The 11,993-nt window shown below is 40.0% G+C and overlaps 1 protein-coding gene across 1 annotated transcript in view; it reads right to left on the reverse strand.

Annotated features, from left to right (window-relative positions):
• FARP2 (FERM, RhoGEF and pleckstrin domain protein 2) overlaps window positions 1-11,993 on the reverse strand; it is a 77,231-nt gene that overhangs the window by 55,172 nt on the left and 10,066 nt on the right. The window contains 2 exon segments of the mRNA XM_009573377.1: window positions 2,192-2,234; window positions 3,643-3,747. Coding sequence (XP_009571672.1) covers window positions 2,192-2,234; window positions 3,643-3,747 — 148 coding nt within the window.

The raw sequence follows: 11,993 nt of genomic DNA on the forward strand, positions 1-11,993 counted from the left end.
TCACCCATCCATGCCAAGTTCAGCCTTTTCTTAACAGCATGAGCAAACTCGCCAAATCTCATTCTCACCGAATTTCGCCTTCCCTTGGGAAACACCCAGCAGCCACACGCAGAGCAGGGGCGTGCAGAAGGGAGCAGCCTGCCTTTTGCGTGCATCGCGGCCAGGCTTGCCCACCAGCACCCAGCTGCCACCCGACGCACCCAGGGAGCCCAGGCAGAGGGGCACCGGGGAAGGGCAGCCCCAGCGCGGCCGGGGAGCGGAGAGGCTGAAGCCACGGTGGTAGATGTGGCTAGCCTTGCACAGCTGTATTGGCAGATGTAAACGGCTTTCCATTATTGCAGCTTACTTAGTCCCTTACTTCTGAAATGTCCACATTATCAAGCAGTTAAATTAATTCTCCTCTTAAGGCTTTGTATTCAGCAGTACTGTCAAAGGAGTTCTTAGGAAGATGCTCCTGTGCAATCACATGTCAGCTACCGGATTCAGTGAAAGAACAGCTTAAATTACTATACATGCAACTAATGTTTTAATTGTAAATATTTCCAAGGCTTTCTACGGTCATATCTCATTTCAATTTTAAAAAGAGCAGAATACCAGGAAGGCATTCAACTAGCATAAAAAGAAAAAAAAGAGCTCTCACCCGAGCTATCAAAACTTTACAAATTTAAAATTGATTTCAGAACTTGAACATGTGCCAGACAACTGACTGGTGTCTCCTACAGATTAAGATTAAAAAAATTTTAAAAGAAATCTTTCAGTTGCACTGGCAACATAATGTGGGTGGTAGACCACCAAGCAGCAGAGCAGCCATAAATTTTAGCACATCCTCATGGTTTTAAACCATTTTAGAACAATATATGCATCATCAGGGAACACACGGCCATCAGCCTACAGTCTAAGGCCAAGTTTCCCCAATTTATATGGTATGGAAGAGGATACAGAAGGAGTAACCAAGCATCATCGCAGACCTGTGGTCCACCAAATCTTTTGACTAAGACATAATTCCTTCCAGCCAGCAGCATTTGAAAAACAGAACAAGCCTAACTGCATGGAGTGTATAAAACAACGGCACTCTCAGCAATTTTTTTGGGAGGGGCGGAGAGGGGGGAATAGAGAGTGAAAGTAGTATATGCCCTCCTAAGGAAGCCTTCTTTTATAGCTGGTTTGGGTCTTCTGCTTAAAAACCAATGTCAGTAAAAGTTAAAACCATGACCTTAAAGTTAAGAAATCTAGCTAGAATTGGTGATTTTTCATTTTCTGGCAATCAGTTTTAGGCAGAAGAGTAACTAAAACCTACCTCCCAGTGCTAATTTTCAACATTTTTCAATTAAGATTTTGAAAGGAGTAGGAATTCACCACACCTTCCTGATCTTGTTCTTTCACAAAGCCTTTACAATCAGAAACAGAAAATAAGCAAACAGCTTAACCAAGTTCTAAGGGAAAAAAAGTTTGATCTCATCTTTCAACATCAGAAGAACTAGCACACTGTATTCTTCAATTATTTTTAGCCTCTAGAGTGCACCTCATATTACTTTTTAGAGTAGCATAAAGCAAAGATAGCATCACTATTGCAATATCCTCCCGGCCAAAGAGCAGAAACAAATTTCACAACCGAAACGAAGCGGACTCTGACGCTGCAGCCACCCACCAGGAGGGAGATCCCTACCTCTGCTCTTTTAGCGAAGCTGCTCCTCAAAACACTGGAGAGAGTTTTTGAGAATGAGATGGAAATACCCACCCCGCTGAAATTCCCTGCATGTCAGCAAGCTTTAAGTGCAGCTTTTTGCCGCCCTTCTGAAAGGTGTCTCAGCTCTCAGACAGGATCTCATGATGCTACCTCCTCCCATGCAACAGGTGCAGTAAGCCAGAATATTCCTTTTTCTTTCCATCGTAAGACAACACAAAAAAACTCAGAAGCAGCAAACGTCATGTTTCACTTAACACCAGCTGACCCAATCTATCTAGATATTTATCACAGAGAAATCATACCTTCAGTAAGTTTCCATTCCACCCACCGCATACTACATATTAAAAACATCAGGTTTGCATGCCCAAACAGGAACCACTATCACCCCTACACCAAGTACAATTTTCAGGGAAGCATAACCAGTAAATCAAGTAGTAATTGTGAAAGCAACCCACATAAAGCAGATGCAAATTAAGGAAAACTTCCTTTTTTAAAACTACTTACTCCGTACTTGTTTAATAACAGGTTTCATAGGTTCCAGCCAAATCTGAAATTAAAAAAAAAAAAAATTACAAACTGACATTCATATTTGAATACAATATGTAAACATCAAAAGTAAATTCAAATAAAGCAGTAATTTATGAGTATGCAGTTCTTCCTCACTGCAGCAATTCCTTTGCTTTAAAAAAAAAAAAGTACTTATCTATTTGAATTGACATTTATCATGTATCAATAGAAAAAACACTGATCCGTGCTTAAAGCTCATCTGGACAGAAGAAGAGTCAAGTCAGCAAAAACGCACCACCCCTGCTGAGAAGACAGAAATCATGCCAAAACACACGACTGTAGACAGGAGGCAGGCTACAGAATTACAAAAGGTCTGGAAAACATGACAAGGTCCAACTTTTTTTCCCTTCCATGCTTTGTCCATCTCTCTTACCTACCTACTTAAGTATTTTTACTCAATATTAATTTCCCACATTTTTTCTCTTTTGACAAGCACATTTTTAGAGAAAGACTACTGTTGTTTCAGTAAAAGGAACATCCATAAAACTAATGCCAAGTAATCTGGATGCTCAACTTTTTTTTCTTTTTTCTTTTTTTTTTCTCCCCACTCCTCCAAACAAAAAATTGTAACAAGACAATTATGTTTGGTCCTTACTAGTTACTTCTCTGTCTGAGAGAGAGCTGAGGATTTTAAGATGCAGAAACACTTTGGATGCTTTGCAGAAGAAACGGTAACTAAACAAGCTTTACTGTATTTCCTTAGCTCAAGAGCAGCGTGTATTAGTGCTATTAGCATTCTCTATGTTCTCAGTCATATTTTCTGCATGTGAATCCTAAAACTAGAAAAAGTAATAGAAAAAAATAATGAAGACACAGTTTTGGGAATATTTTCTAGTTTAGAAGCCATATTGTCCTCTTTGCAAGGTACAGGATAAGCGACTAGGAGGCTTACAGAGTGTCAGCATTTATCCAGATCAATGATTTAAAAAGCTTGCGGGTCTATATGTCTGCTGAAGTTTATATTTATTAGAAAGAGGTTCATAATGACTCTTCAGCGAAATTAATTGAAGGCTGAATTAACTGAAGATAAATATGAACACTACCAAAATTATACATTGCAATATGATTTTATAAGTGCTCCACAGACTACACTTTGAGTTGATGTTCCCCCTTTCAGAGGGAAGGAGGATTTTATTTATGTCCCTGAAAGTGGGAACATCAGCAACTATTTAACTGCTTTATACATTTTTTGAGATTTAATAAGAAGTAGAATCTGATTCCTCCCCTCTGCTTTATTAGTTGTCATTCTGGTAAGCAAAGCAGATTTACAAGAATCAAAGAGATAATCCTACAGAAGACTCCAGCAGACTTTGAAACTTTTGACACTTGAGCTACTGCATTCACCCAACCTTTTTACTATACTGAATTCATCAGGGAACTGTACATACCCAGTATGACTGGATGTTCTGGAACTCAATCCCAAAGTAATCCGATTCAATCAAATTCAGATGCTTGTAAACTTCTGTCAATAATGTCTGGCCATAGTATTTTGACTATAGAAGTGAAAAAAAAAAAAAAAACAAACCACAGTGAGATGAAGACGAGTAAATTTACAGCAAATTAGAAAAAAACTATAGCATCTTTAGAAACTGTATAGATACAGATACAGAAAAATATCTCAGAGATTTTTCACATTATTTTTGTCACTGTAACACGGAAACATCCAATATACAGGCACAGCTCCATACAAACAACTTCCACAGAACCAGAGGAACTCAAGCTGGAAGGGGCCACTGGAGGTCAACTACGTCCAACCTCCTGCTCAAAGCAGGGTCAGCTATGAGACCAGACTAGATCAGCTGCAAACTATTTGCAGCTCCTTCAACAAACCAGCACCAGTTGTTTGTGTAGCTGGACGGTGTGGCTCTCCCCCAGCTGCAGCGGACTGAACCAGGGGCTGCCAAAATCCTGTTCGCATGCACACCCCCTCGCTCATACCAACACCAGGGACCACATGGCCATGTGCAAACTTCACACCAGCAAGACTTGAAAACGCATGCAGGTGTTCTAAGCGAGACCAAGACAGCCGAGGAAGGCTGGCGCAGGGTGGTTTGCACCCGACCAGAATTTACTCCTGACCTAAGAAGCCCCGTCTGGCCCCGCAGGAAAGAGCTGCGCAAACAGGACTTCACGGGGCCAGGCTGAGCGCTGCCAGGGATCGCAGGGATCATGTGCTGCGATGAGCAAGGCTTTTACTGATAGAACTAGAACTTGTCTTCTACAAAAGAACACCTCTGAAAAGCCCTAACTTTTTTCCTACAACAGTGTTCAAGAAAACCCAAGGTGATAGTATTTATTCTGTTAATTAAGAAATAAACTGGAAGGCTATAGCGGGAACCCAAACACCCTCCTCTTGCACCATGCCTTTTGTGTAAAGTCATCTGCGATGAATCCCTCCCTCAAGAAACCCACTCACTAGCCCTTTCAACAGCCAAGTTAGGTGCAAAGCCACAAAACAAACATTGGCAGAAAGCAGCTATGGTAACATGGGAGAAAACAGGAAACTTTCACAGCACACCCAAAACAACTACGCTTGAGTCCACATACAAGCTTGCTCTCAGCATCCATTATTGTATGACTACAGCAGCCACCACAAGAAAAATAGCATTTATGAGTCCATCTGGATCACACAGAAAAGAATCCAAAGGGTTTTCACATCCCTCGGTACTTGTTCCAGCAACGCACAAAAGCTAGCAGGACAGCTAGTGTAGGCTGCAGGAGGTAGCATGGCCACTGACATCCATGTTCTACCTTGGACCATGGAAGTAATCCTGCCACTGTGGCAACAGGGTCTTGCATCACTCTGGTCGGCCAGGTTATGTGGCAGAACACACCTCAGGCATTCATGCCGAGGTCTTGTTTATTTGGAAAAGTCAAAGTGCCGGAAGACTCTACGACTTTCCCATCAAAGCAGGCACACAGTTCTGTAATTGACTCTTTAAACTCAGAATGGTGTATCTTTTAAAAGTATTAGGTATTATAATAAATTAGTAATAGAATTAGAATAATTTAATAAAATGTGCAAATAAAAATATCTAACAAAAAGAATGGGCCACTTTAGGTTAAAATAAAGAGGGTTTTAAAAAAGTAAAAAAAGATGGTGAAAGTTGGGGAAATTGTTTCACATTACTGAGATGCATAAAAATTCAAGAGTAATTGCTTCTTACAGGAAAAACACTGTCAATGTTTTTAGAACTCTGAAATTTAGCTAAATACCTCTGTACCACGTAAAAAAAACCCAAACATCAGTGAGAAAACATATGACAGCTCTGCAGTACTGCAAATCTGAAACAGCTTTAGTAAATAGCACTGATGTGAATGGAGCTGACTGAATCCAACGCTATAACCAAGGAGAAAAGTACAGAAACAGAAGGACAGAGAATGATACGAGATCGGTTCGTCCTTCTCATTCATGCTTTCACAAGTGAGAGTCACCTGTAAGGGCAACCACAGGTGTGAAGCATAGGTCAGGCAAATTCACCTGGCACAAACACCATTCATTCAGAAAGTTTCTTGATATCATGCTGGATCAGGCCACTAATGCTGAAACCCACCAAAAAAACTGCAAGTCAGGAGAAATGATCCAGTTCTTTGTCACTTCAGTGGATACAGAGATGCCTGGCTGGGAGGTGGAACGGTATGGTGAGAAGGGGCACTCTCTCCTCTTTTTCTGGGCAAGTTTTGTGATGTCTAAAATAGCATTTTCTTTGTAAGAACACAGTTGAATTTTTTTTAGCCAAAATCTGTGCTTGCAGAAGACTCTGTGAGTATGGGTTTTGGTTTTTAAATGATGACAGTGAAACAAGGAATGATACAGGTAATGGTAAACCACATCTTCGGCAAATAATATTCTTGCTCTTTTGTCTACAGATGTGTTTCTCAGGCATGTTACAGACTGCTTGCCACAAGACCCACATGCTCCTGGAGAAATGCATTTTCAAAATTAAATTTTTAACTTTCAAATGAAATACATTTCTTGCTTTGCACTTGTGAATAAATCTTAAAATAGTCACTAAAAATAGAAGAAAATATCCTTAAATATAGTAGGACCCTCTGGGTTTTTTTGAGGTACAGATACACATGCATTTATTATTATTGTATGCCTACTGTTCACAGGCACCACAGATTTGAGAAAGGAATGCTTTTTAGCCAGTGACATTTGTGGGGATGCAGCGATACCCTGACCGACCTCATATACTTCCATCTGCAGAAGATGGGCCACGCCAGCCTGCCTTTTCACAGATGGATCTATTAACCTCTAGAACCTATTGACCAGGAGATGTCCTGTGACCCCACGTGTCAGATTTCTCATTTGTGAAACAAGCAGTAATTCTGGTTCCAACCACCTTCTGTTAGAATTCATAAACTTAGATTAACTTGTGAAAAATGTCTGGTAACAGTTAGACAAGTTTTACAGTCAAACTGTGTGCTGTGCTGATTAAGGAAACTGTGTCCTGTCCATGGCTAGTTATATACAGCCGTTAAAACTATCCCGATCAGATCACAATACACAGGTCTCTCCCATGCACCGTCTTTAAACTGAGTTACGTCTCTGGGCTCCATCAAGCTCCGTGCTCTATGACAGTCCAGCTGCCTTCATTTCTCCCAAAAAGGGAGTCTGTATCGCATACGTACCCCTGGCACCTCTCTCCTTCCACTACCAAGCCCGCACTCCCTTCAAAAGAAACTGGAGATGAAGAAATTAAGACGGTCGGAGCTGGGAGCACTTTGCAACTGATTAAATTATAAAGGTGCCGTCCAAATGTTAAAAGTGTAAAATGGTTTTGACTGGGCTATCAACTGTAATTTTGGGTGTGGTTCACAGTAACAAGTTAAGAAAAACCTCATTCTAAGCTAAATATAATTTCTTAGTACTTCCTTCAAAGTATAAAGCAACAATAACAATGCCACATTTTAAAAGAACAGTATTAATTTAATTTTTAAATAAAAATGGGTTACAAAAGCTTGAGACAGAACACAGTCTTTTATTATTATGTCTCAAATGCTGTGAGAAAACTTGTTAGAGCTATTTAGTTCCTCAAATTGTTTGTTACATTTATAACCATCTTTTCCGAAAAGCTTCTTTAACGTTTTGAAGTTGACAAAAATGGAAGTTATATAGTGGGTAGCTCCATGTCATTGTTTAATCTGCACAAAAGCAGCACAAAGCAAAAATCTTTTAAGTAATTACTTAATTATTGTAATTTTGACGTCAGGGCAAGAAGCTGCATAAATGCATTTCAGAAAGGTCCCGTTTTCAATACAAATTCACAACATGGCATACTTGCCATTCCAAACATCTCAATTACTCTTTATATGCTGCCAAGACGACGACTACTGATATCACTGAATTACTCCACATAAAAAAGAAAGAAAGAAAAAAAACAGGGTAAAAAAAGAAATTAAATAGGCAGCTAACAAAAGCTTTCCCCAGTGACCCAGCTCTAACTGTGCTACAGACTATTTTAACAAGTCATCATTAGAAGACTGTTCAGTACAACAGATTTTTTCAAACCGATTTGTATATTCAGATTAAGCTTGACAAGACCCCTCAGCGCTGTGCAAGCAGGGTACCCCGACAGGCGGTCACGCTACGGAGGGCCCTGCGCTGCCAGTCCCCTGCACGGCAATCCCCTGCCCGCGCAAGGAGTAACGCCTCAGGCCAGGCTCAGCGCTAAGCCAGCGCCAGGCAGCAATAGAAATGAATAGGAACAAACATTTTAAGCTGAAGTTTCTTGACTGAAGGAGGTATCTGTATTTTTTACTCAGTCAGAAAAGTAAGCATATTTAATGTTAGCAATTTTTAGGACAGAGGAGTAAAATGCAAATCAAAAAAAAAAAGTCGTAACAACAGTTATTTTTGTTTTATCATCCCAACTGTTACTTCCTATTTTCTCAAATATCACTACCTACATGGCAGATCCTCCCTCTGCCGTAACGTTTTAGCTTAAGAAGACAGAAAAACAAACTAGGAACGCATAGCCTATGATTTTCAATAGACCATAGTTCAGTATTATCGAAACCAATTCTTCCTCAGTAACTCCCAAACATGTCTTCCAGAACATCTTAACTTTCTGCTTCCACATATTTTAACTTAAAAACCAAAAAAAACCCGGTATTTTCATCATGAGTAGTATTCTCATATTCCAAAATGGACAAACTGCCCTTGCTCAAACTTTCCAAAAATGAAATCCACTTTTGGCAGCAATTAGGCTGGAGGAGATGAGGGGAAAAAAAAAAAAAAATCAGTCCAAAACCCAAGAGTTTGGAAAAAAATGAGATTCATAAAGCAGGGGTATAGAATGGAAACTTGTGCAGCCAGAGCCGGAGGAGCCACCGGCCCACAACTTCAGCAAACACTGGCTGACCTTGGATTTTGTGTTACAGAAATCTGCAACTGTTGGGAGACCAAATCCTCCAGTAAACAATGTATCTGCATGAGAGGAAGAAGTTTCTATTTGACATCATCACCGACAAGTGGCCAACACAGAGCACCCCACGAGCGGCCAAAGAGAAGCGCAGGCATGAAAAGTAAACTGAACTGATTTAAATAAAGACCCCTTCACCATCCAGGAATTTTTTTTTCTTTTGGTGCACTTTAGTGGTCTTCCTAATGAAATAGTGATATCTCATCTTTTGGCAAATTTAAAAAATTACACAATTGGCAACTAAACACAGTAGTTACACTAGACTTGTTATTTCCTTTCTTAACCAGAAATATACAAACATTTCAGTGAGTTTATAGCTCTGTTTATCTACAGCCCTTTTGTAATCTCTTAGATCTCTGTCCAAATGCAGCATGATACATAAAAAACATCTTCAAAACTCCTTATTAATAAATATCATTAATGCCACATATAAACAAAAACTGCATTTATGAATACAGGGTGTACGTTTAAACAACATTTATTAGAAAGAAGGAAGTAATATAAGATGGCAAGGAATACCATTCATTAACTTTTTGTTTTCATGGCTAAAACAAGACGACCTTACGGCTCCATATCTAGTTTTTAATCCACAGACTGGAAAAGTAAAAAAAAAACAACCTGTCGTCTTTTTCAGTACTTTATTGTTTCTTCAATTTTGATTGGAACAAGTAACTCAAATGAAAACAGTCCCTACCTCCCCACTAAACTGGGTACCTGCTAACAACAGATATATCAAACTCTGGTTTCATGAGCTCAGACAAATACTGTTTAAATACTATTTCATTTTGATTATCTGAACGTTCAACAATAACTTTCAGCTTCAATTATTTCATTTTTTCTTTTAATACTTAGTGAAGAAAACTGTATTTTAAATACATGTGTTTGTTTTATCCACTCTTACATACTGACAGGTCTCAGCCACAGGTTTTGTTACTAAGACAACACCAAAAAGGGTTTGCAGTGCATTTAACAACGTACAGAGCATCAGATGCAGAGCCTGTGATGTCGGGGGATTTGACTCTCCCGTACAGGGTCCTCCCCGCTGCTTCACACCACCGCAGTCTCTACCTGCCGCTTACTGAAGACGACAATCCTGACTTCTTCCAGAATTAGGTCAAGAGCTACAGGAGTCAACCCAGTACGCAGGCAAAGTTTGTGAAACTTCTTCCAATTTTCTACCCTAGTCACTGGCATGAACCAGTTTGATTTTTTTTTTTTAAACTTTTTTTTCCACCTGAGGGAGCACGGTCCAGCTGCCAGCGCTCCAGAGGTGTCCCATTTGGGAGAACCCCTGGGTGCTCCCAGCTCACCCCTAAGAAGCCGAACCCATCGCTGGAGTCTGGACGCTGAAAAGCACCGCCGTCGGGGCAACCTGAGCTTCCACATCAGCCCCGAGCCGCAGCCGCGCGGCACTTCTTACGTCACGGTCACAGACTGAACTTTGAAAATACAGTGCCACCCTGAAAACGGTTTCATAACTTCTTCACAAATTCAGATAGTGTACGTTTTCACCTTAGAAGTGTACTTCTTTTTTTAAATATTGTGTGCCACAGTATTTCTACATGGCATTGAAACCCAATTTACTCAAATAAGGAAGATGAAAAACCAAATACAAATTTCTGAGCTATTTTAAGTTACATTATTACACTGCGTATTGGGCATAATTTTTTGTTTTAAAAAAAATGCTAAGACTCCCCCCCCAAGATTTTTTGTCCTAAGATTTCAGTGGTTGGTTTTGTTGTGTTTTGGTTTTTTGGGTTTTTTTTGGGGTTTTGGTTTTTTTGTTTGTTTGTTTGTTTTTTAAAAAAAAAAACAAAAATCCACAGCCAGACAAATAATTCTAGAAATGTAAGCCTCTGGCTCATTTAATTAAGGTTAGCTTTAAAACTTGTGATCATTTAAAGGTTCAAGCAGTGTTAAAGCACTTCACTGCCAAATGAACCAGCTCTACCCAACAAACATGTTTTTCCAGAGTGGCTAGACTTACTGGATGCCTGAAAGTAGGAAAACAATAATTTGTTGACATGGGAAAAGATCCCCAAGAAGGAGGGAATTATGTGAATGAGACTGGGAAATGTATGCTTAGGTAGATAGCATGTAGAGACAAAAGATGGTCCCAAATTCAAAAAGTGCTCTCGTGCTGAAATACCTGGAGCACTCGAAATAAAACACATTGTGCTCAGAGAAAAACAAAACGGCACCACGGTTAAGCATTCAACCAACACGTGATTCCCAAGTGCTATACACAAACATCAAAAAGCCACATAAAAAATATCGGGCGTCATGCAGAAATTCTCAGTGGCTTTTATTACCTGGAGAGAAAAATACAAATATGCACCCCCCAGTACCTCTGCTTCATACACTGCTCTAGACTACCTGGGGAACAGGTAAGTCACCCAAATTAAAACCTTGGACCACATCATTGGACAGAGTTTTGCAGGACGCTACTGCTTGACAATTTGGCACCACAGTTGATGCTTGCTAATAATTAAACATTTAGATGACAGCGGTGACAGTATCACGGAAAGCAGCTGCTTTGGGGTGGCTGATCCCATGCAGTGGTGAAGGTTGCGGCAGTGGAAAAGCCAAAAAATTGCGCTAATGGTGACGTCGGGGCTCTTTTTACAACACGTACTATTTCAAATAATCTGCAAAGGGCCAGAGCAATGCCGCGCCAACAGCCTTCCTCAAACATCAAGCGCACACTCGAAAGGGCTAAGCCTCGTCAGCATGCTACATTAAATATCTGCACTATTTCAAGCCTTTAAACAACTTGGTGGCTGAAATAACCAAGGACAGATACAAGTGCCTAGTTATAAAAATGGCCTGCTGTCAAAATGGGCAGTATGCCATTAATAGCCATTCTCAAAAAAAGCCTTTTTCCACTTCAAGAAATTAAGGTTCGTAACAGAACATCTAAGCACCTACTTTGTTCATACAAGCTGCAGAACAGTATAATAAAGCTCAGAAACTAGAAGTTAGGAGACTGATGATCTCAATTCCCGCCCCCCGAACTTTGCTACAAGACCCTACATACTTGTGCAAACCACTGCACCTTCCTACACCCACCCTCTCTACCACGCCTGGCTACTTCATGCATTTAGACTGTAGGTACTCTAGGAACTTGCACGGCATCATTTCATGTGTGTGTATATAAATAAAACCCTATGTTTTTAAGTCATTTTAAACACAGACATTACTTTGCTTCCCTTTGTTCATAAAAAAAGAATACTAAAATTGCTAGTCTTTCTCCATTAATTATGCTTTTGCCTCAAAACGATCATCCATTGTCCAGATTTGATCTGGCTTTC

Source organism: Fulmarus glacialis, unplaced genomic scaffold, assembly GCF_000690835.1.
Source record: "Fulmarus glacialis isolate BGI_N327 unplaced genomic scaffold, ASM69083v1 scaffold9142, whole genome shotgun sequence".
NCBI classification, from domain to species: Eukaryota; Metazoa; Chordata; class Aves; order Procellariiformes; family Procellariidae; genus Fulmarus; species Fulmarus glacialis.